We start from the raw sequence: 25,739 nt of genomic DNA on the forward strand, positions 1-25,739 counted from the left end.
GAAATAGAGACCAGAAAATGAATATTTTTATTAAGAAATTTAAAGATTACAAAAGAAATCAAATGGAAAAATATTCCTAACGCAGAACTACTGCCATCTAAAGGTTTCACACAGTATTACAAGTCAGCTTTGGTTCTATTTGGCTGAATGGCTATTTTAAGTACCCTAGGAATTGATTTTGAAGCATTTGTATGTTTTCTCACTTTCTTTTCAAATTATTAGCAAATCACACAGATCAGAGATTTTTAGATCATCTTGTTCCATATAAGATTTCAACATCCCAATTTTAACTTAGAGTATTAGAAAAGCACATTTTAAACTGATGAAAGTGAACTCATTTTTCCTCTTTCCATAGTAACAGCTTGTTAAAAAAAAAATGATTTGATTGCAGATGTCAAGATGCCATAAATCCAGAAAAAGTCACTTACTGAGTTATTTTGAAATAAAAAATAAGCTAATTGATCATAAAGTTTTCAATAATAAATGATAAATTAACTGAAAATCATAGGCTAAAGTTTCTAAAGTATAGTAGTATCCTTATTAAAACATAAGTTAGTTTTAATGATGAAATTCAATTTTAGAAAATCTACAATATTGCAAATTATTTGAGCATTTCATTTTCTAAATTATTAGGGAACTCTATAAACTCCAGGAAAAGAGATACAAAGGGGTAGGGGAGGAGGGAAGGAAGGAAGGAAAGAAGGAAGGAAGGAAGAAAGAAAGAAAGGGAGGGTGGGAGGGTAAAAGGGAGCGAGGGAGGGAAGGAGGGAGGAAGGAAGAAGGAAAGAATAAAGAAAGAAAGAAAAAAGAAAGGAAGGAAGGAAGGAAGGACAAAAGGAAGGGAGAGAGGGAGAGCAAAAGAGAGGGAGAGAGAAAGAGAGGAAGAGAGGGAAGGAAGGGAGAAAGAAAGGAAAGAAAAAGAAAGAAGGAAGGCAGGGAGGGAGAGGAAGGACAGAAGGAATGAAAGAAGGAAGGAAGGAAGGGAGGGAGGGAGGAAGGAAGGAAGGGAGGGAGGGAAGGTGAGAAAGAGAGGGAGAGAAAGAGAAAGAGAGGAAAAGAGGATAGGAAGGGAGAAAGAAAGAATGGAAAAAGAAAGAGAGAGAAAGAAAGAAAGAAAGAAAGAAAGAAAGAAAGAAAGAAAGAAAGAAAGAAAGAAAGAAAGAAAGAAAGCTTTTAAGCCAGGCATTGGGAGCTCACACCTACAATCCTAAGCTACTGAGAAAGCTAAAATCTGAAAATATAGGTTTGAAGCCAGCCAAGGGAGATAAAATTCTTCTCTCCAATAAACTAGCAAAAAGCTGGAGGTGTGTTTCAAGCAATAGAGAGCCAGTCTTGAGTGGAAAAAGTCAAGTAGGAGCACAAAATCCTTAAGTCAAGTCCTAGTAAAGCCCCCTCCAAAAAAGCAACACCCAAAAAACCAAGGATGAAAAAAAAAAACACTGTAATTTTACATAGTATTAATGTTATATATAAGCACAAGGATCTAAATTTGAAAAGTGAACAAACAGCATCTCCCAAATCATTTCCTTGAAAAATCTTTCAAATGGAAAATACGTTTTGTTACACTTAACACAACATCAAGTAGAATAAAAGCTCATTCGGGACTACCTTGGTCAGACTGCCTTAACACAAAGGATGGCTTCAAACAGCAAAAATCACTGTCTCTTAGTTCTAGAGGCTAGAAAGCTCAAGATCACAGTGACACTGGGTTTGGTTTCCAAGTGCAGTCTCTCTCTTGAGCTTGTAGTCATCTTATCCCTGCCTCCTCACACAGCCTTTTTTTCTTTACTTGAAATCTGTGTCTCTTCTCTTTTTGCTGGGCACTAACTCTGATTAGAGCCTCGATACTGTATTTATTTAACCAACGTATATTCCTTTCTTCCAAATACACTTACATTAAGAGTTAGGGCTTTACCGGGCCCCACACTAGTGGTTCACAGTTATAATCCTAGCTAAGGCTGAAACCTGAGGGTCCTGGTTCAATCCTTCAACCCAGTCAGGAAATTCTGATAATGTCACCAAAAGCTGAAAGTGGAACTATGGCTCAAGTGGTAGAATGACAGCTTTGAGTGGAAAAAGCTAAGGGACAGTGCCCAGGCCCTAGTTTTAAGCCCCAGTACACACAACATACACACACACACACACACACACACACACACACACGAATTGGCAGGGATACAATCCCTCTGCAATACTGATATAATCAACATATTACCCAAACTGATTGATATATGAGTAAAAAACAAACTTTTAATACGTAACTGCTAAAAAGCTAGTTTCTAAAAGTTTAATGTGCAGCAAAAAGGAAGTGTCTTTATTTAGAAATAAACCTTATGAAACACAGATAATGCTAGGATTGAAGCTTGGGGTTCTGTACAAAAATGATGGAAAAGAGGACACTTGTTCTTAGAGGAATTACACTGAGGTGCCAGACAGTGGAAAGAAAATGGTAGGTGGAGCTGAGGAGTATGAGTCTCCAGAAAGATAGGATTGGCTAGTTTGCAAACTTCTCCCACTAGGAAGGCTTCTGGGTGCACCTAAGGAATATAAGAAGCTTAAGATGACTGCTGAAGCAAAGATGACTGCTGAAGAACATGTCTAATAGTCTATTCCAGTCTCAGGGCCACCTGAGGGAAACAGAGGGGGTTTATTTCTTAGAGTACTGAGCATTCCATCCCCACCTTCCTTACAAAGAATTTCCTATCCTCGTTTCTGCATAGAAAGGGAGATTTGTAAAGGAAAAAAATGTGGCCCTATCAAGAAGTCTGATTTGGCAGGTACTCCAGTGCAGATGAAAAAAAAAAATGCTGAAATTGTTAAAGCCCCATGACCAACAGACAAGAAAAGGGAAATGGATGGAATCTGCAAAACAATACTACTTTTTCTCTTCTGGTTCACAGACAGTAAAGAACTGGTTGTTGGGCTCTTCTTGAACAACTCAGTCTTCTTGAAGATTCTTACCTGTTCCTATTCCAGAGATTTGTTTTAAGGGTTATGATAGAATAAATTCTCAACGTATTCAAATGAGTCCCACTAAGTATTAGAAGAGTCCTACCTGATTGCACTATCAATTGAGCTAAATGAATCCTTTGGTCTATCTGCCTCTTAACACTATCTATGAGAGTTAAATTTATTTTTTGGACTAATTATATGATCATCATAACATGACTACTAGTTTTCCTATTCAGCCAACTGTTCTTTTAAAGTTTAAACAGAACTATAAAGATAATAGATTTGCATTTTCACTTTTAAATGAGGAACTGGGTGGTAAAGATTTTAATTTGTCTTTCACATCCAGGAACTCTGAAAGAATCAGATACCCTATGTCATCCATTGCCAATAATGATTTCACTTCTCTTCTTTGTATCTCGAGTGACACTAGTTATACACACTAGTCCCTGGAGGAACTGAACGATTCGTCGCTAAAATCATTTTGTACTGTCCAAAACTTTGTGCTTGAAAAATTCTCTGTTGTAGTAGGACATTATATATATTTCTATAGCGTTTTCTAATGTCCCTTCATAGAAAAATTAATTATAATTAAAAACAGGATCATCAAGTAACCAACTCTGGCCAGGTAGCATCTTACGAAGTGGTACCTGAGAATATTATATATATATATATATATATATATATACATATATACATATATATCTCCACAGATATAGCTTTATCCATATAGATGTATTAGAAATATATATTAGTATATATCATACATATGCGCTCTAGGGGATTGTTAAAAGGTCCGCTTTTCATCTGAACGATGTATGATTAATCAATCACCCCTCGTGAGTGAAAAGCCCTGTTAACTGTAGGCTAATGGCTCGGTCGGCTGTTTGTGTGTCGAGTTCTCTCCATTCTCTGGCACAATCCCACAGACACGAATAAAGGGTGGGGTTTCCGCGGCACCCTGAAGATGCCCGGGAGTCCCAGCGCATTCCGCAGTAACTCCCCAGCTCCGGCGGTCCTGGCTCCGCTCCTCTTGCCCGCGGGACTCGTAGCCCGGGTCCGGGAGGATGCGGGGTCCGGGCCGCAGGTGTCCCTGGCGATGCCTCCTCCCAGGACCGGGCCGACCGGCCGGCGGCGGGCGCGGCGCGAGGTGCAGCGCGGGGGGCGGGGAGAAGCGCGTCCAGGGGCGGCGCTCGAGGGCTCGGGAGGCGCGAGGGGCGGCCCCGCGGGTGCCCGGCCGCCCCGCCCCGCCCCGCCCCGCCCCGCCGCGGCTGCGGTCCCGCCGGGTCCGTCCCGCCCGCGCGCTCCCCGCGCCCTCCCCGAGGCCGACGCGCACACCCGCTCGCGCTCCCCCGCCCGGGGCAGCCATGGCTCAACACTTCTCCCTGGCCGCCTGCGACGTGGTCGGCTTCGATCTGGACCACACGCTGTGTCGCTACAACCTGCCCGAGAGCGCCCCGGTGAGTGGCGCGGGCCGCCGGGGCGCGCGGTGGGCCGCCTCGCCTCGCCTCGCCTCGCCTCCATGGCGGCCGCGCTGGACTCGCCGGGGCCGCCCGCCGCGCCTCGGCGCCGAACGCGCCCCACCCGGCGCGCGCGGGGCGGAAGTGCACCGCCGCCCAGCCCCGAGCCGGAGCGGATCGCGGGGAGGGGGGCCGGGGGAGGCTGGGTGTGCGAGCTCGGGCTGGAGAACGGCTGCCTAGCGCCCGAGGAAGGCCGGGGCATCCAGGGGTGTCCGCCGATGCCAGGCCTTGCACCTTCCTCGCTCGTTGCCTCTGGGCACACGTTGGGCGTTGGACGCAGCACTTCCTGGGTTTGGTGGCGGGGGTCGGGTGGGGGTTTCCCTCGATTTTCAGTGGCTGTGCATTCCCTTTCGCACGGTCAAGCCGATCACCTGTCAGAGTTGCAGCACCAGCAGCCCGGGAGAGGCTTTGTCGTGCACCGCGCACTAGCTGGGTTAAGCCGTAGAGTCCCCAGCCCTTCTCTTGCCCGTAGCGAAAGGATTAAAGATGAGCATTTGTTGCGCACCTACTAAGTGCGACAGGCTTTTTGTAAAGCGAAGAGCTTGTGGAATTTAAACTCTTCCTTCTGCCCGGAAGGAAGGAGAAGTGGATATTGTGATTATGGACAGGTGCACGTGTATGCATTGCCCTCACTCCTCCAATTCCTCTGGTTTCACCAGAACCTGAAGACTCAACCTTGTAGTGAGAGATCTCAGCGTCCCTAGAGGGAGCTGGCTGTGAGCATGGTAATTAATTGGAGGACCCTGCAGCAGACTGCCTAACACTGTGACTGGCGCCGAGAAACTTGGGACAACTAAACCTGTGTTCTTCCTCAGTTTCCCCATCAGTACAATGAGGCTAAAAATTGGGCTTAGCTTAAAAGATCATTGCAAGGATTAAGTGGTAATAGATGTATCAGTGCTTAAAGCAGTGCCTGATAAAAACAAGTGGTTTTTTGTTTGTTTGTTTGTTTTAAATAGTGTCTACCCAAACCATCTGGAAACCTCACCACTTATGGGTAGAGCTCCAGGTCACTGGGCCAGACATCAGCCAACATTGTCTATTAGTCACAGTCCTGTCAGTTCATCACGTACTGAAAGGTCAAAACCCAGAAGTTCCTGAATGACTTATATGTGTTTACAATGCACAGGTACTTTAAGAAAAAAAAAAAACTGCTTTTAGTGGAGACCTAGTAGCTCACACCTGCAATCTTAACTACTCAGGAGGCTGAGAGCTGAAGGTAAAGGTTCAAAGCTAGCCCAGGCAGGAGAATCATGAACTGTAAGTCCAGTTAACCACCAAAAAGCCAAAGTGGAGCTCGGGTTCAAATGGCAGAGTGCCAGACTTGAGCAAAAAAGCTAAGGAGCCATCCCCCAGTCCTACTGGCGGGCACGTGCACACACACACACACACACAAATACACAAATGTATGGTTTCCCTGCTGTTGTACTTTTCAGCTTTCCTGCTACACAGGTCTATTTTCCTTAGTTATATTGAGAGTTCAAAAGTTTTTCTTCACTTTTTTGGCTTTTAAGATCCTCTTTCCCCGTGTCTTTGATTTGATTTGTATTTTCCTGTCTGATTTACATTTTCTAATGCTCTTCCTCAGTACTCACTTTTGTTTGCAGAGCATATTGTTAAACCACTGTCATGTCAACAGCAAGTTCAGGGCAGTTGTGAGCATAAAATGTCAACATAGAAGATCCTTAGAGACAAAATACTCCTTACTCAATATGAGTGATGTTTAAAGATTATAAACGTTAACCAACTTAGTTAAAGGTCCTGTTGATGTAAAAAAGCAAAACAACAACAACTTAATTATTAAGTGGCACAAAGTGCTGAGTACCTGAGTTGAGGGTACAGAAATCAACCATAACCTGGCAATGGACAGAGTCTTGGGAGAATGGTGACCAATTAGTTGCAGGCCCTGTGGTGAAAGCAGTAGTACCTGGGTCTCATACAGCTACTGCCTATCTGTGGAGGATCTCCTCCCTTCCTCACAGTGACTCTTCATCCTTATCTCATCTGAAATACTGTTCCCGAGTGAAACCATCCCTGGTCATTCCCCTATTCTGTCTTCCCACCCTAGGGTTTCCCTTAAAACCTACCTTCACCAAGCATGTCACATGGGGTGTTTTTTTCAGCCATTTCCTGTTTACTTATTAGAGTCTTCCTCTATAGAGTCTATCTCCTTAACATCAGCCAGTGTTAAATGTATTGTACCTATCAGGTTCAGAAAATAATTGTGTGTAGTTGAGTAAGAGTTTTAATAACAGTATGACACATCTACTGTCCTGATAAGCATTCTGCTTGATGCATGGGGCTGAACCTTGTGGAGGGATATTATCACCAATCAGTATACAGAGAGAGGACCACAAGGCATGGGCAGGTGAAGTATCTTAGCCAGGTCTGCCCAGCAGCATAGTGTGGCTTGGGTTTCTGACTCTTCCCCTGCCATGCTGTCACACTGTACAGTGTTGGAAAGCATGGTAGAGAGGCCCAGGATGAGCTCCCCACACAAAGCAGTTGTATTTGCAGGTGAGGATGTACAGAGGAAATCAAGCCAGGGACTAGAGAGGAGCCACAGCATGAACTGCTGGGTGGAGCATTGCAGATGCTCCCTTATATCAGTGTCCCCTTATATCTTAGACGCAGATGCTCCCTTATATCAGTGTCCCCTTATATCTTAGACGGTTGTGAGTTTCTCTCCCTTCTCTCTCCTGGACCCTTAACAAATGAGCAGTGTTCTGCATTTGCAGATCTGGGTATGTCTCTTCCCCTTTAAGACTCAAGAAAGCTATCCAGTTGACACCTGTTTTCCCCTAGGGCTGCAGGTCTGGTACTAGGCAGGGTCTGTATGATTGGGAGAGCAGGTGTTTAGCAGGTGGGAGAACATGGGCTCTCAAAGAGAAGCCACAGTCAGCTCCTACCATTATTAACTATAAAGGGCTCAGCCTTGCCAGATCTTCCAGTTCTTTTTTTCTGGGGGGGGGGGGGGGAGAGGAGGGGGTTTGCCAGGAGCAGGCAAGCTAGGCATCTGAACATACTTGAGAAGTCTTCGAATTTGTAAGAGCTGCCTCATTTTCTAGCAGGCAGGATTATAGAGTTGCTAGCCTTAGCAAAGAATACAGCACACCTAGTTGAATCTGAATTCCACATTTCAAAAACATTTTAGTGTATGTAATATCCCAAAAATTGCATGGAATGGGCTTATTTTCTACCAACAAAAAAAAATTGGGGGGGGGGGCTGTTCACCAGAAAATCAGACTCACCTATATGTTCGTCGTTTTATTTGGCTTTCTGAAGGCTCCTCTTGTCCTTTGTCCTCAGTTGCTTTTGTTTTGCTGAAGAATAAGATATTTCCTATACCTGATAGAGGCCTTCTGATTCCTTCTCTAAATCATCTGCTCAGTCCCCACCATATTTTGTTTTGAGATTCTTCTGAGATAAGACCTTTTTAGTAAGGATTCATCAAGGACGGATGCAATGACAGAGTGGACCTGTTTATTGTCTTGATGACATATTAAGCAGTATCAAGTCTTAATTATGATCGCTAATCTGTTAAAATTTAAGAGTAAGATTAGTAATTGCCCTTGTATTAATTGTATGTTGATAGTTTAATTTTGGACAGACTAGTTACCCAGAGGTTGCACAATTTGATACATTTCTTCTGGATTGAACTGCAGAACTTTCACATTTTTTCCTGCTGTTTTCCCCCCTCAATAATTCCATTAGTTTTTATGTCCATGTTAGTAAAACAGAATAGTAATTTTTTCTTTCCTTATTTGCAGCTCATTTATAACAGCTTTGCTCAGTTCCTAGTCAAGGAGAAAGGGTACGATAAGGAATTGCTCACTGTGACTCCTGAGGATTGGGATTTCTGGTAAGTTCTTTTTATTTTTTTAATGTGGCTTAATTCTTGCCGATAAAATATTAATACTTCCTCAGGTAAAGTTACAAAGTAAAATGTGAAATTGAGTCCAAAGGCAAAATGGCTTCTAAGCTAAAAGTTTTGTGTTTAATTGAATTGAGGTCTTTTCTACCTTAAACAAGTTTTGACTTAGCTAAATGTGAAAAATGAGCTGAGTTTATGTGACTAATTTGGATGTTTTTATGGCTTTAATAATTAGAAGTTTAAATGTTTATTAAAAACTAAAGTTCCTATCTTGATGAAAAAGGCTTTTTTGTTTTAAATCCTTCCAATGAAAAACCATAAGAGAATTCAAGTGACTGGATTAGTGTCTGGTTCTCCTGATTTAGTGTTCTCTTCTTCCTAATGCTTATTTTTTCTTTTTCTCTCTCATTTAAAGAGCATAAGCAAAAATCATGAGCTACTTTATGTGGTTTAGTTTAGCAGGCGTGGTGGTATGTGCGTGTAGTCTCCGCTACTCCAAAGCCTGAGATAGGAGGGCCACTTCAGCCTGGGAGTTGGAGTCCAGCCTAAGTAATATTTCTCATAGGTAAAAAGGTAGGTAGGTAGGTAGATAGCTAGATACTAGGTAGGTAGGTAGACAGACAGACAAAAATAGGTGGGTAGATACGTAGGTAGATGGAAGAAAGAAAGGAAGGAAAAGAAAAAAATTGATTTAAATTAATAATCCTAAATAATGTTCATCTATTATACATTCCTCCAATATTTGGTTGGTCTTTTCATAGATCCTTTACACACAAAGAAGAAGCAGAAGGCTCTTGCTATGTGAAATTATTGGCTCTGAAATGTGTATTGCAAATGAAAGCAAATACTGACTGTGAAGTGCCCTTTCATTTATGTTTGACTCTCAGTATCTGTAGCCTCTTGGTGTTCATTATTCATATAAAGAATCTGTGCTCACTTCACTGCCCAAATCCCACAAGCTTTTTGTATCAAAGAAGCTAAAATTTTGACCACTCTTACTGGTTTTCAATAGTATGCCTTGCCCAAGAGCAAGTTCTTATAACTGGACCCAAATTGAGGCAAATTCTAATTCGTATAGAGAACACTCTGGCTAAGAGGTTATCTTGTATAAATATGTGTGCAGGTATATGTTTGAGTATGTGTTTCTCATCACCATTTGTTGTTATTTTTTAATATACTGAGGTTTGAACTCAGAACTTAGCACTTCCTTGGAAGGCATCTTGTTACCTGAGTCATGTTTCTGGCTTACTTTAGTTACTTTTCAGATAGGGCTTTGTGCTTTTTGTCCAGGGCCAACCTAACACTGTGATTCTACTATATTTGCCTCCGTTGTGTTCTGGAATTACGGACACCTGCCACCACATCAGCTTGTTTGTTGAGAACTCCTGTTAACTTTTGGCCAGACTGGCCTAACGCTTTGAGTCCTCCTCATTTTTGTCTTCACAGCAGCTGCATCTGCACATTTTTACAGAGGCATAGAATAGTGTTCTGTGTGTTGTTTTTTCCTTGTTTGAATTTCAGATTCATTTTTTAAATGCCTAAGGATTTGTAAACTAAACATGTTTCCTTATATTGCCTAATTCCTATATTCCTCTGGTTTGTGGTGAATATTTAATTTTGCAGTCTTGTTTGATTAGCATATCATTTGCCTAGGTAGGAGAATCCTTTTTCAGCACTACAACTTTTTAAAAATACAGATTATTGTTTCATAAAATAGCTAAGTACATGAATTAATTAAAATTTAACTTTTCTGTTTTAGTTGCAAAGGTTTAGTATTGGATCTGGAAGATGGAACCTTCATTAAACTTGCAGATAATGGCACTGTGCTCAGGTAATAAAAATTAGCAGTGAAATGAAACATGGCTTTCTCTAGGATACCTAACTCTCTTAGCATATGATCCTTAAGGCATGATAATATAATTAAGATTGTTTCAATCAGTGAGATGACAGATAATCTGTCTTCCTGAAATGTCTTTGTATGAATTGTTAGGAATAAATCAATATAAATCTGTGAGCTTTGGGTTTAGATGTTCAGTTCCTTTAAGTTTGGCTCATTAGAAATAGTGATAAAGAACTACGACTATTAGAGTTATAGAGTTAGCAACTTGCTTTCTCTCATTGAATACCCTATGCTATATTAAGGCCTAGAAATCATAATGTTTTAGTTGGGTGTGTAGGTGCCTAGATAAATTAGGGTTCTTTTACCGAAGAGAATCACTGTTGGGGTTGGAGTTGATTGTCTGTTCTTTCCTCAGTTCTTCAAGACTCATGTATGTCCAAACTCATCCTGGAAATTCTTCTGCATGGTTCTAACCCTGACCAACTGATTTTCCTCTGCCTCTCCTCCCACACTTTCTTTTCTCTACTGAGTGTGCTACACCCTCCAGTATTGGTCAAGGCATGAAAAGCAATAAGGAAGTAGCTGCTGTCATTGTTCCAAGTCTTGTAGAGACCAGTAGGGAGTTAGAAACTGTTCTTTTCCTCATACCAATAGTGTCATCCTGTCAACATGACTATGAAGCCATGCCTTAATACTTATACTAACATGGTCAGGGGCAAGGAAGATTCTGAGCTCAGGACCCCTGTGTATACTCTTGAAACCATTCATTTTGTATAATAGAAATTCTTTTCCCATGCTTCCCCAAACATTATCCCAAGGTGTTTCGAACTAGATGGCCTCCTCACCTCTGATTCTTTTGTCATTTACTTGCATGTGCTTTTGTCAGGCAACTGGAGTTCTCTTAGTCTTAGGTCTACGTGATGCAAAACTAGTATTTGAATCATAGGAAAAACCTACTTTCATCTCTTGATCTGTTTTGCTCCATTCTTCTTGCTGCTTCCCCAGTGAGCTTCTGTCTGTGCTGTCCTTCAGTGAGCTGGTTGTGCCCTCTCTTCTCCTCAGCCCCCTGTGCTCACCCTCTGTGGGGCCAGGTGTCTGCTGTGTCCCCTGTGGACCTGGTGTGGCTCCTGCTGTAACCCTGCTGTTCCTTGTTACTGCTGGCTCCTTACTGAGTCGGCTTCTCACCCAGTGCACGCAGTTGCTTTCTAGTTGTTCCAGTAATGTTTTTACATCTCTTTTTCTTATAGGTGTGAGATTTATTGAACCCAAAGCCTTGGTGCTCTGCTAGGAGTTATAACACCAGATACATATTTTTTATTTTATTTTTGAAGCAAGTCAGGTCAGTTTACCCAGTCTTGCTTGGAACCTTGGCCCTCCTGCCTCAGCTTTCTGGGTAGCTGGAATTAATGCACATGGACCAGCTTTTTCTCATCATTTGGTTAAACCAAAACTTCTCTAGTGAAGGATGATATCTTACACAGCATGGACCTCAGAGTGAAAGCTGTCAATCTCTTGCTAGTAGGTGGATCAATGGAGGAAGAGCTAGGAAGTACCCTAGTTGAAATATATGTATCTATATTCTGGATATCACACACATACACATACATACATACATACACACATATATATAGAGAGAGAGAGAGAGTGTGTGTGTGAGAGAGAGAGAGAGAGAGAGGAGGAAGGGAAGACTAGGAATTCTCCTAGTTGATAACAATATACAGAGGTGGGAAGAGAGAGAGAGAGAGGTGGGGGTGAGGCATAAGCATGGTACATGGCCTACACTCTGGAGACGACTGAGACAAGTATCTTACATTACTTGAGAGGTTGAGATAGGAGCATCTCAAGTTCAGGGCTAGCCCAGGCTACATAAGAAGACTTTGTCTCAAGAAAACAGACAATAAAAACCAAAACTTGGTTAGCTGCAGCAGCAGAAGTGATCAATAATCTCAGTGCTAGCGAAAAAGGTGATTGAGGGGCATCATGAGCGTTGTGCATGGTCTCTCACCCCAGGGCAAGCCATGGCACCAAGATGATGAATCCGGAGGTGCTGGCAGAGACATATGGCAAGAAGGAGTGGAAGCACTTTGTGCTGGACACGGGCATGCCTTGCCGCTCAGGTAGGCCTTACATGAGTACGGCTGTCATCCATTTCCATTTTGTTTTTGCGCCCGGAACTTGCAATGTGAAGACCCAGAGACCCCATGCAACCCTGGCAACCCTTGCAAGGCCAGATGGACAAGCAGCAGTAGAATGTATTTATTTTCAGGTATATCTGATTCCTATTTAGCAGTTGCTTCAGAATACCATTGACAACATTTTCACATGGTTATATTGAAGGATTTGTTGGTCCTGCTTTTCCCAGCACTTGTTCTGCAGTAAAGAAGATTAGCACTTGGGAATAATACATTCCTAAGCCAACCTATCTCCTTTAGCAGTCATTCGTATGACCCTTAGTTTCCCTCCATGTTTCTCCACATTTACATTGTCCACCTAAGTTTCCCAGGATTCTCTTTCATTCTAGGATCCTTTGACCCTCTTTTTTTTTTTCTAGTTTTAAAGTGATTTTGTGCTCTTTTGTTTTTGGTGCTGGTACTCAGGCTTGAACTCAGGGCCTAGATGTTGGCCCTTAGCTTTTATGTTCAAGGTAAGTTCTGTACCACTTGAGCCACAGATCCACTTTCAGCTTTTTGGTGGTTAATATTTGGAGAAAAGAGTCTCACAGATGTTCTTGCCCACGCTGGCTTCAAACCTTAATCCTCAGGTCTCAGCCTCCAGAGTAGGAGCTTGATTGCAGCTTGAATCAACAGCTCATAGTCGTGCTTAGTATGCCCAGGAGCATCCTGGGAATGCTCTCAGGTTATCCCCTTTTAAGTGTTTCTAATCCAGTTGTCCAGTACCCATATAGTCAGCCTGTGACATATACTTAAGATCTCAAGTTTCTGCAAAATAATAAAGATAGGCTGATGGTTTTTTTTAAGACTGTTTTTTAATGGTAGAAAAGTTTAAAAAAAAACTGTTGTGTCTCCACAACCCAATTCCAGTGTGTTTACATGTTTAAGAATAATTATAGCATACAATTAGAAAACCAAGGATTTTTCTCAGAGATTTCTGACGAGATGCAAAAACAGTACCTCAAGTTATCAAGAGGCTGGGATGTTGGTTCACTGGCTCAACCCATGTTTTGTTCCATGTGGCTCCATAGCCTTTGAACGAGAATGAGTGGCACTGTTGTGTCCGAGGTAGGATGATGCTGTGCAGTAGTACAGTCTGGACTCAGACATTGGGACCCTGGGATGTGACAAGGGCCACTGGAAGTATTGTCCAGGAACAGCATAACTAAAAGTATCATGTATTCCAGGGGGACTCAAGTGTACCTTTACCCCAATGTTACAGAATAAATCTAATTACTTCCCCCCCCCCCACCCACATGAGATCCTGGAATTTTGCTTAGACAAGCCACTGTACATCATCCACATGTTATGGGTTTTTATTCCTCTCATCATCCTATCTATCCAAAATTTTGTCCAAAATGGCATCCTCATTGACTGTGGTACACTAATATATATATATATATATATATACACACACATACATACAATTTTTTTTTAAGACAACGAGTCTTGGATAGAATGTTGAGCTTATGAATGTCTTACTTTAACTTGCTTGTAGTATCTTCAGAATTTAAGCAGCACTCAGAAGACACTAGTAGCCTGGACTGAAATTCTTTATGAAAATTTCTCATAGAATTTCTGTTGGGCAAATTGTTCCATTATATTCTGCCTTTGCTCAAGGGAAAATATGAAACAAACTGTGTCTCAAATAGAAATAAATACATAAGTAAACAAAATGAGTGGATGGATAAATAAATGCCCTTTGTATAATTAAACAAAAACCTAGTATTTCTTCAAAGAAGTTTACGCATTTTGTACTTGCACGAGGCATTAATTTGTTCTTAATTTTAAAGATTTCTTCTGTTTTAGGAAAATACTATTTTTATGATAACTACTTTGACCTGCCAGGAGCTCTTCTTTGTGCCAGAGTGGTGGACTCTTTAACAAAGGTGAGTATAGGCAATCATTTAAAAAACCTGTGTGATTTGTATTTAATCACCAGTAAGAAGATTTAATTACACACACCTGTCAAGGGGAGATTTTTTTTTTTTTGTATGTAGTTTCCTCATGGTGGTTATATAGGTCACCAAGGAAGAAAAAGCATGATGAGTTTGATCGACATATTTTTGGAACATGAAAGAACAGTGACTATTTTTTCTAGGAAAAATAACCTTATGTTCCTCTCCAGCAGAGGGTGCAAAAGTCTAGAAAAACAAAATACAGAACTTGATCTAGAAAACGCTTCTCTTAGTTTCAGTACAAGAAAAAAAAGTAATTAAGGAAATTCTATGTATTTTAAATATGCTATATAGTATTAACCATGAAAATCAGGTGAAATTTTAGGCTCATTTTTGCTTTAAGTATCTTATATATAATTATCTAGTAATTGTTGTTTTGATAGAGGACACAGTTCATGATTCCAAAAAATCAAAGAACTATAAAGTTAAGTGTTTTAATATAATATTTATTTACTTTCTGGCCCCAAAAAACTCTATAAAAATAATTAAATACTGGATCTGGAATCTCATTCACCTTTTCTGTAGTGGCTTACTGTTCTTTTTAAAATATATATATAGTTATTATAAAGGTGATGTACAGAGAGGCTACAGTTATGAAGTCAGGTAAAAAGTACATTTCTTTTTGGACAATGTCACCCCTTCCCTTGCTGCTCTGTTTTTTGTTTTTGTTCTTTTTTGATCCAGGTTAAGTGGGCCCTGCAATCTGAAATAAAGCTTGGGGGCTTTAAAGCTTCAGGCCTCTGGGGGGCTTTAAAGCTTCAGGCCTCTGAGCTCCAATGATGACACAGTACATTTAGTAATATATTTGGTTTTCTCAAAAGCCATAGAACAATGTACATTTGCTTATGCATTTAAAAATGTTTTTTAGCTGGGCGCTGATGGCTCATGCCTGTAATTTTAGCTGAGATCTAATGATTGCCATTTGGAGCTAGCCCAGGCAGAAAAGTTCATCACACTCTTATCTCTAGTTAGCCATAAAAATTCAGAAGTGGGGCTGCAGCTTCAGTGGGAAGAGCACTAGCCTTGAGCTCTAAAGCTCAGAGATAGCATCTAGGCCCAGAGTTCAAACCCTAGGACCAGAAAAATAAATAAATAATAACAATAAAAAAATCACCTGAGTTTGATATTTGTGTATGATTTTTGTGGACTGTTACTAAAAGCACTTTGAGTAGAATGAGTACTTTATTGATTTATTATGTCTCCTAAACCATAAATCCCTATCTTAGAACTGAGTCATACTGTTTGCCTGCATTTTCCACTATGCTAAGACACAGAATTATTACATTTGTTACATTTGGAATTTTTTTTCCTTTTAGCAGAACAGTGGTCAAAAAGCATTTGATTTTTGGAAGGATATAGTTGCTGGTATACAACACAATTTTAAAATGTCAGCTTTTAAGGGTGAGTAACTTGAAGAGAGGGTTGCTAATACATGTGTGTTCCATGCTGTGTATCTGTTAAACTAAACAGAAGTTGCCTCTTTTACTGTGATCCTTACTTAGGATTCAGTTTTGTCTTCAATATTACTATAAAGTTATTTCTGCTTACCTTTTAAGTGGTTCTTAAGTTCATGTGCTTTATGGCCATAAGTGCCAGTATTCTGAGCTTTGCTATTAAATTGTCCTGGACATGGCTTCTAGTAGTTGTTCTGTGGTTTTGTGAGAATTGAAGTTCTAGTGTTGCTGTTTGGTGATACACACCTACATCCTTAGTGGAGAAGTTATAGACAGGTGAGCAAAGTGCCTGCTGGTGAACATTGTCTTCTTGTTGATTAAGAAATGGAAGTGGTTGACCCAGAATAGGGGCAGAGTTATTGTCATCCTCAAGCCAATGGTTTCATGCTTTTATCTGCAGGCTTTCTCGGGTGACCTAAAGGGTAGTTCTAAGGTTACGGATGCCTTTATGTTACTCTACTGCTTCAATCAGACTGGCTTGATGCAATTAGTTGGCTGGTAGTTACTCATGAACAGTCTTTTTCAGTTTAAAAACATATTGCTTTTTGGTTTACACTTAAAAATGCATGACTTGGGCTGAGTAGGGAAGCTTACACCTGGAATCCCAGCAATTTGAGAGACTGGCTTGAGAGAATCACAGTTTGAGCCAGCCTAAGCAAGAGGTTAGCAAGACTCCATATCAACAGCTAGAATGGGATATGGTTGTACACACCTATTATCTAAGCTATGGAGGGAAGTATAAAATAGGATAGCAGCTTAGGCACAGGCAAAGGTTAAAAAATATATATGACCCTGTCTCACAATAACCAGTGCAAAAAAAGGGCTAGAGATGTGACTTGGCAGTAGAGTGTCTACTTTATAGGTGTTAAGCAAGTTTAAACCCCCATCCTTCCAAAAAGTAATAAATAAAATAGCATGCCTTGACTGGCATGTGGTTTACACCTATAATCCTAGTTATCCAGGAGGCTGACATTGGGAGGATCATAGTTTGAGGCCAGCCTGGGCAAAAAGTCAGTCTCCCATCTCAGTCGATTCATACGAAGCTGCATGTCTGTGATCCTAGTTATGCAGGTGGCCATAGATGGAAGAATTACAATCTGACACTGACTGTGGGCAAAATAGTGAGATCCTTCCTGAAAATTAACTAGAGGAAAATGGGCAGGGGAATGGCTCAGGTAGAATGCCTGCCAAGGAAGCATGAGGCCCTGAGTTCAAACCCCAATATTGTTTAAAGAAAAAAAAAATAAACTCTATGCCTTCTTCTTAAGGTAAACCAACTTATCAAAATAAATTTAAACACTGTGACTCAAATATTGGTTAGGCAATAAATAATTGCAGAATATTTGTTCCAAGTATATATTTCTCTGACACTTGCTGCTTTTCCTCCCATAGAAAACCAGTGCTTTGAGGTGATTTTCTCATTTATTTATGTCCACTCATTAGTCCTACCTCTGCCTCCTGGTTTACATGGGGTTTTGTGAGTACTTCTTCACTGTCTACACTGAGTGCTGGTGTGTGTGTCACATCCTTTCCCAATAAAGAGACATACCCATGACACTGTAAAAGATACCCACAAATTCACCATTTCTACTTCATTCATTTATACAATGGAAAGCCTCAAAAATACAATTGAGAATAGCAAATGGCTGCTTTCAAGAAAAATGCAGATTCAAAGCGATTGATGTTATTTTATTGCTTGATAATGAATAGATTAAACATTTCATGCTTTAATAAGTGATGCACAGCTTAAACATTTAAAACAGTAATATAAAAATACAGTACAGAGCATAAATAAATAATGTATTTTCATTTCTAGTCAGATACGGAAACCCTCGATGTTAATTCTAATTCACTGGACAAGGAGGCATAAGGTACATAACACATCAGGTTGTATAAACCCATGAAATTATATTTCCAAGATTCAGTGAGGAACTAAAATCAAATTAAGCACACTTGTGTTAAATAAATAAAGAGTAGGTCAGACACCTCTTTTCCAAAGTGTACCAGGTATGTCAAAAGACTTTCTATAATGACAGGCTTAAAAAGGTTCATGACTGAAGCACCTTGCATTTCAGACTAGTTTTTGCACAATATTTTGGCTTCTTGTGAGAGGTTCAGAAAGTATATATGCACCTATGTATTTGAATCACTCTTGATGAAAAGGGCCAAGTAAGCCTTAATGCACCATGAGAAATATCCTAGGGTGTACAGTGTCTTTTAAATTTGAGAATTCAAGTATTTAAGTTCTATAAAGTTACGTGATACCTTCTGAATGTTTCCAAGAAGTTGTCATATTAATCCTTAGAAGCAGGCTTATTTTAAGAGGGAATGCTGAGTTTCTGAACTCAAACTTAACCTTACTTAAAAGCCTATTTCTGTTTGTGATCATTTCTTTTAACCTAGCAGGGCTTTTATAGTGAACATTTTTCAATATTGAGTAAGTTCCCAGAAAACCCTCAGAGGCCTTAGGACTACTGACTAGAAACTCATAAGGGCTTTCACAGATTTATTACTGCTGCTCATTTGTATGGGGGAAATTGTGTTTTGGTTTAGAAATTCAGAATCTGTGTTTGGGAACATTAATACTGCTCACATTATTTTCAGCTTACCTCCGTATGTATCTTGTGGGAGGGATGGGGCTAGGGAACACCTTTCCAAGCAGGAGTTTAGATCAGCTCTGTGGGAGTACACTTACATGGGAGCCACAAGGAATCCTGAGAAGGAGGAATGGACATACTCTGACGAATATAGGCCATTTGACTCAGCATTGGGCAGCTGGAGCCACACCTGGTCATTTTCTGTGAGATCCATGATGGCGCTGCCTGAAGCCTGATCCAGGTAGCCTTTGGAATACTCATCATAGGTGTACATTACCGGGGTGCCATTCTTATACAGGCCTATCCAAGCATGAGTGCCTTTCACATGAATGTGATAGGAGAAATAGTATATTCCTGGGATCCTGCAGGTAAAGATTCCTGTTCTTGGGTCATAATGCTGTTGCCTGTTATATAAAATCTTATCAAATGGGATGGGAGCACCGATGGCTGGGTAAGCTTTGGAGAGAATAACACTGAAAGCAGACACAGGCATTCCAGTTACCCCCTGGTTGGCACTGACAAGAGGCATCCCAGAAAGACTGGGCCTTTGCCCTGCCTTTATAAAGCCCTCAGGCGGGACTGCTTGGCCTGGGGGTCCTGGAGGGCCTGGAGGGCCGGGAAGACCTGGCTCTCCATTGTGGCCTCTTGGACCCGGCGGCCCTGGTGGCCCTGTGGGTCCATTCAGACCTTTAGTTGCTATGCCAGCTGGGCCAGGAGGACCTGGGTTTCCAGGATCACCTTTAGATCCAGGGAATCCTGGAATACCTGGGGGCCCAATGGGACCCCTGGTGCCTGGCATACCAGGAGTACCTCTTGGACCAGCTTCACCATTGTGTCCAGGTATCCCTTTAGCTCCCACTGCACCTGCAGGGCCTGGGAGTCCAGGAGGTCCTCCCACTCCAGGGTCACCTTTTGGGCCTGGTAACCCTGGGTTGCCCTTAGGACCATTGAGCCCTGGTTCTCCTGGGTATCCTGGTTTTCCATCTAACCCAGGGGGACCCCTTGATCCTCTAGCCCCAGGGGGTCCTGCAGGCCCAACTGGCCCTATGTCACCTTTAGGGCCTGGAAGACCATGGCTTCCTGGGATGCCTTTTGGTCCTTGGGGACCCATATTACCAGGAGGTCCACTCAGCCCTGGCTCCCCTGGATGACCTGCTGGCCCTTGTTCCCCTTTGGCCCCTGGACCCCCCGGGAGACCAGTAGGTCCTCGTGGTCCCTTTACACCAGGCAAACCTGGCTTCCCAAAGCCAGGAGGCCCAGGAGGCCCATCACTTCCTGGAACCCCAGGGTGGCCTTTTGTCCCCGGAATCCCAGGCTGGCCCGGAAGTCCAGCAGCGCCTGGCTTTCCAATGCCTTCCCGTCCTCGTTCCCCAGGAGGCCCTTGTGGACCTGGTGGGCCGCTTGCTCCTCTTTCTCCTGGGAAACCCCGATCACCTTTGATGCCAGGCTGTCCTGGAAACCCATTCTCACCTCTTTTTCCCACGCCAGGAGGACCAGGTGGTCCCATGGGACCCTGAGGGCCTGGAAGGCCCCTCTCCCCTGGGCGGCCAGGCGCACCATATCCAGCTTCCCCTTTCTGTCCATTCAGCCCAGGGGCTCCTGCTGCTCCCTTTTCCCCAGGAAAGCCCCTAGGTCCTGGAGCGCCTGTAGGTCCCTGTTGTCCAGGTTTTCCTGACACAGAAATTCCAGCTGGGCCGGGGATTCCAGGGGGTCCTGGTGGGCCCCGAGGTCCTGGTAAGCCAGCAGGTCCAATATCTCCTTTTGGTCCATACGGTCCTCTCTCTCCAGGCTTTCCTTGGAGCCCTGGCAAACCTGGTTTCCCAGTGGCCGATAATCCTGGTGGGCCCGGCAATCCTGGCTCTCCTTGGAGTCCAGGACTTCCATAGCCTGGTTTTCCTGGTGGTCCAGAGGGACCCGGGTGTCCTCGAGGTCCAGCGGGGCCCGGTGGGCCAGGAATACCTTGCTCACCTCTTACTGGTATACCTAAAAGATACAGTAATTCAGCAGCCAACAGAGGGATGGTTAGTAACTTCAAGATAACTGATGTTTCTCAAAATACAGATCCAGACAGAGTACTGCATTATCATTTGATCCAGACATTAGGAAGACATTCTTCAGTGAGTTCCAATGATACTCTTCATTGAGTTCCAATGATACTCAGTTTATATTTTGCTTGTTTGTTTAAAAAACTGCTAGAGCTGGACATGGTAGCTCACACCTGTCCTTTCAGATGCTAGCCAAGATAAAATGTTCAGGATAACCTCATCTCAACAGTAAGGGCTGAATGTGGTGGTATATTTCTGATAGCCCAGCTAGGGTAGGAAGTAAAATTAAGGGGTATTCCAGGCCAGCCTTGATAGGTGAAATACTATCTCAAGAATAACAAGAGCCAAATGGAGTGGGCCCAAGCAATAGAGTGCTTACCTAGCAAACATGTAGGTTTGAGTTCAAACCCCAGTACCAGCCCTACCTCCAGAAAACAGACTACTGGAGATAATGAATGTTTCACAAAGCCATGACTACCATAATGCCTCCATCATATCCTAATGATACATAAAAAATAAACTGGAATTGAAGAACTCCTCTAGAAAATGTATGCATTGGAGTTTTTAAAGGAAAAAATCACCTACTTAGAAATGGTAAGAAAAGGCTATAAATAAAAGTGAATATAAATGAAAAACTGTTTACTAGCTGTAAAAAATTTTCCCTTACAGGGGGCAGGGAAGGTGGCTCAGTGGTAGAGCGCTTGCCTTGCATGCATGAAGCCCTGGGTTCAATTCCTCAGCACCACATAAGAAAAAAGCCAGAAGTGGCGCTGTGGCTCAAGTGGTAGAGTGCTAGCCTTGAGCTGAAGAGCTGAGGGACAGGGTCCAGGCCCAGAGTTCAGGCCCCACGACCAGACCCTCCTCCCCCCCCAAAAAAAAAATTCTCTTACAAAAGCTATCCTATAAAATAGAAGTGAAAAATGGAATTTAATAAATTACATCTGCCATGCCTTACTGAATAATTTAGATTTAGACTGGCCTTTTCTGTCCTTGGTATGTACTGAGAGATCTCTATATTAACTTAAAATTGAAACAAAAAATTAGAGAATTAGACATGATGGCCAAGGCACTTAAAATAGTATGAAAGTGTGTACCTACATGGGAATAATATTTTTTCATTTCATAAGTCTATCAGTCCATTTTGGCTAGAACATTCCTTCTGATAAACTAGAGTTAAACCTAGCAGTCACTTCCTTATTCAGTGCAGGGGTTAGCGTTACATGCCCTAGAGAAGGCTTACTAATGCCAGTCTTTTGAGAGCAGTCACCATAAACATCTATATAAAATAAACTTACACATGATTTTTAATGTCTACTTGCAGAATTAATATTAAAGTAATGTTCTGTGTAATACATTTCAGAATACCTGCTTATTAGAGCCTTTGTTGGAAAATGGTCCATCATAATCTTGGTATTGTAGATATTATAGTAGTTCAATAATTTGCTCAAAAAACACATGAAGATGACTTATAACTATGACTTTTTTGGGGATGGGAGCACAGTAGAGCCTCAGACAAAATAGGTAAGTGTTTTACCACTGACCTATACCCTTGCCCAATAGCTATAATTTTTAAGCCATATCTTTTCTGAAAAAAAAATAGACTTAAAATGTTTCATGGCTTAAAATGATAAATGAAGACTGAAAGAAAATTGTTTCAAACAAACTGAAATGAGTTACAGATTGTCTTTTAAAAGATTTTTGAGTACAGTTCCCTTTAACTATTAGTTGTTGGTACACAAATGTATTAAGATTTTAAGTTCTCTCATATAATTGTTTCACAATTGTAAGTTGCTAACAGTGACTATTACTCTCTTAGCTAGAGATGTTCCTGAGAGTTGAAAAACTCTTGTTATATGCAAATCACCAAAGAAATTCTTAAGACATTTTTTAAAATAGGAAAACACTTGTTTTAGACTTAGATGTGTTTATGTTTTCAGTTATTGGAGTCATATTTTCAGTTTGCAAACTTTAAATATGTACAGTTTTCCCATGAATTTTTCAGATGAAAGTATTAGGAAAGAGGAAAAGAAAAATTAATTTATACAAAAGTTTCTATATATTAAAACATACCTTACTGATTGACATGAGTATACATCCACGGTATATCTACATGTATAAATATATGTTGACACATGGCAAATAGAACAGATGAATAGCAAGGGATTTCTTGATGGTTTGGACTATAATAGCACATTTTTTAAAAATGTAAACTGGGTTGGCTATGTCAGAACCTAAGGGTCTTGTTCCAATTAAAATAATTGTCTCACCTGGAATGTTATACTGTTAAAGAGGAAAAGCAAGTCTTATTGCGAATGATTGTCCTGGACACTTGAGTCCAGACCTCCAGTGACAGGAGTAACTTGGAATGTTGCCCTAATGGGGCCTAAACTTCTCAATGCAAGAAAGAATTTGACTCTGCTGAGTCCTTGGGGATTAGCCCTTGTTTCAGTTTGCCCCCTGAAAGAGTAAGATTAGGGTGTCACTATCCTTAAGAAAAAACCTACTATGAAGTTTCTTAAATATCCACAAACTGAACTAGTGCCCCGGTGTGTCAGATATGGCACCCGTGTCAGCCTAGCAGCCGTAGCATACTTGTATGCTTTGGCTGAACTCTCCTTTAGCCCGTGCTGCACAGATATGACTGGGAATTATACAGGAACTCTCTATTTCTCTTCTCAGCTTCATGTTTTACTTGTATAAAGTATGGCTTTGTTTCTGTTATAGTACATTACTGCCTACCAATCAATGATAATGTATTTGAGTTCCTATTTTACATTATTACAAAGAAATTCATGTAGGTGTAATAAAATACAACTTCTAAACTTTTTATTTGTTAATAAGATATTTTCATTTTCCTTCAAAAATAATCAGGATGATGAACAGTATATGTTAACCTTCTAAATGATGCATTTTATTGTGTATGATCTTGGTAAGTCTGAATTGGTGATCAGAGAGTATCAAATCTAGTACTGTATAACAGTTCAATTGCATTTGTTGCTTCAAGTAAAGTAGCCATCTTTAAAAAAAAAATCTTTCCTTGCTTTTGTCTTTCTTTTATCCATATTTTGAGGCACTCACAAGTATATGATGTGCTCTTATTTTTAAATATTAAGCTACTTTTCATGAAATACATGAAAATGTATTTTACATTTTTACATTTTTGTCTTTCTTTTTTTAAAAGACAGTCTTAAAGTTTTGTTCTTTGAAAGCACTTGTTCCCAGAATCATACTACTTAAAGTTTATGGCAAACGGCCTTAGCTGTATTTGCAGGACAAAATATCTAAATAAAATGAAAACTTGGAAAGGAAATCTGGATACAATGATGATATTATCTTATTCAGTAGGTATTTTAAAGGCAGTATATAGCTGATGCTTTGAAATGGAATTAGTGAAAATATGTTTGCCCTTCTTGGAGGATCTCTCTGTGTCCCCCCCTTTCTCTTTCTCTTTCTCTCTCTCTCTCTCTCTCTCTCTCTGTATATATATATATATATATATGTATGTATATATATACATATATTACTTAATGTGCATTATTTTATATATTATTTTACATTATGTCATTATATATTAATATATATTATTTAAGTAAGAAAGCCACACAGATAAGAAATAGGTTAAAGAAGAGATAAAATTTATCATGGGTTATATCCATAGAGTAGAAGTGGAACTAGTTAGTAATTTTTCAATGTAATAATAGCTAAGCATGCACTTGACAGACTTTGACCATTTGAGGGTCTCAATAGCTACTCTGTGCTTTATAAATAAGGAAACAAGACACAAGGGGAAAAGTAATTTACTTGTGGTCTTAAAGCTGGTAGATAACAGTTAAGTCTACATTTAATCCCTGTACTTTATAAGAATCTAATCTAAAAATTGATACTTACTGGACTATTAGATTTATTGGAAGCCATCAGGTTTTTAATGGTTTTTATTAAAAGTCTAAATAAGCATTTAAATCTTCTAGTCTCTTTGTACAAACATTTTTGTTAAAATCCTAAGTATAATTAAATCTCATTGGAGTATTATTTATGGATTATAGCAAGTCATTTGTGCAAAAGCATCATTTGAGAGAAAAAAATCTCCATACATAAGAATCCTTGAGATTCTCCAGATATATTTTTCTGTTATATTTAGTGTTCAAGTAGGTCCTGTACAGACTTACTTTCCTACAGATCATTGTTTTGAGAATTTGGACTAATTGAGGAACTTGAAAACACATTAAGACCAGAGGTGAAAGCATTTTGCTAACATGATCACCATTAAGATTGTAGAAAACACCAGTCAGCTGGTCAATAAAGTAAAATATAGAATTCAGCTTACCATTCCTCTTTATGCTATAGGGAATGAAAAACTGGGTCTTGGTGTTGGGTGGTGGGCCTTTTATGCCAGTGGGTGTTTGGTATCGCTCATCATAAAACCTTCCATGAACCAAGTTCAAGAACATGAGCAGCAGAAAGGCTCTCTGTGGCAGCATTTTCTCAGATGGATTCTGGGAAAGAAAAGAACAATTTCAGTAATCTTTTGTTATTGGCCTGTTTCATTTTTCTAATGTTGCACAGATGAATTCTTCATGCAGTTAATTACTTTTAAAATCTGATGCTTTATATGTTGAACATATTCCATAAATTAATGAGGAATTTGTTTTTAGTCATTTGAATATTTCCCTTGTTTTTGAAAGCCAAATTCAAGTAATTAAGGGAAAATAAAATGACTTACAAAAAAGGCTATACAAACAGAAATCATCATTAGATATCTATATTTAGTAATGCAGAATTTTTGACAGAACCTGAAATACCTACAGTTTCAAAATACACTAAAATTCAGTTTAGGGTGAAATTACACAATCTGGTTCATTAGTTATCTCATGAAAATGGACACAGATATTTCTCTGTGCGTTTTAATACAAAGACATTTCTTTTAAAATCATGCAGCAGAAACAAAAACCAAAAGACAAGCAAAACAACAAGAAGAAACTCTAAAATAGTTGATACTTGCTTGAAAGCAAGCTAGTATGGAAATCCATTAATGACCCCTCACTCTCTGCACTTACCTGGGAGCTGTGACTTCTGAAGTTGGTGTCCGAGTAATTTTTTGGCCTCCTCTACTCAGGTGAGCAGTGAAGATGCCTCTCCAGAGCTGCCCTGAATTATTTATACTGTTTTTCTCTGAGTGTATGAGGTTACCCTTAGTTTAAGCTCCTCCCCTCAGAGGTGGTAGGCACTAATTATGGTGGGACGTTCTATTGGTCAGGCAAACAAAATCAGGTTAGGTTCTCTTTTTCCTTGTTTTTATTTTTATGGAAAAATCAACTCTTTGTCTTAAATACA

At 40.6% G+C, this 25,739-nt stretch overlaps 2 protein-coding genes across 3 annotated transcripts in view; one reads left to right on the forward strand and one right to left on the reverse strand.

Annotated features, from left to right (window-relative positions):
• Window positions 1-4,216: 4,216 nt before the first annotated feature.
• Window positions 4,217-25,739, forward strand: part of Nt5dc1 (5'-nucleotidase domain containing 1) — a 105,601-nt gene continuing 84,078 nt past the window's right edge. Inside the window, exons 1-6 of one of the 2 annotated variants that reach the window (XM_042665825.1) lie at window positions 4,217-4,409; window positions 8,240-8,331; window positions 10,103-10,174; window positions 12,194-12,300; window positions 14,164-14,243; window positions 15,632-15,713. In XM_042665825.1, the coding sequence (XP_042521759.1) occupies window positions 4,317-4,409; window positions 8,240-8,331; window positions 10,103-10,174; window positions 12,194-12,300; window positions 14,164-14,243; window positions 15,632-15,713 (526 nt within the window). In that variant the 5' untranslated portion in view covers window positions 4,217-4,316. Of the gene's footprint in view, window positions 4,410-8,239; window positions 8,332-10,102; window positions 10,175-12,193; window positions 12,301-14,163; window positions 14,244-15,628; window positions 15,714-25,739 lie in introns of both variants that reach the window. The other variant, XM_042665797.1, reaches the window with a different exon arrangement.
• Col10a1 (collagen type X alpha 1 chain) overlaps window positions 18,309-25,739 on the reverse strand; it is a 33,935-nt gene continuing 26,504 nt past the window's right edge. The window contains exons 2-3 of the mRNA XM_042665740.1: window positions 24,733-24,901; window positions 18,309-20,346 (exon numbers count right to left, since the gene is read on the reverse strand). Coding sequence (XP_042521674.1) covers window positions 18,458-20,346; window positions 24,733-24,886 — 2,043 coding nt within the window. The 5' untranslated portion in view covers window positions 24,887-24,901 and the 3' untranslated portion in view covers window positions 18,309-18,457. The remainder of the gene's footprint in view (window positions 20,347-24,732; window positions 24,902-25,739) is intronic.

Source organism: Dipodomys spectabilis, unplaced genomic scaffold, assembly GCF_019054845.1.
Source record: "Dipodomys spectabilis isolate Male_0828 unplaced genomic scaffold, ASM1905484v1 ptg000001l, whole genome shotgun sequence".
NCBI classification, from domain to species: Eukaryota; Metazoa; Chordata; class Mammalia; order Rodentia; family Heteromyidae; genus Dipodomys; species Dipodomys spectabilis.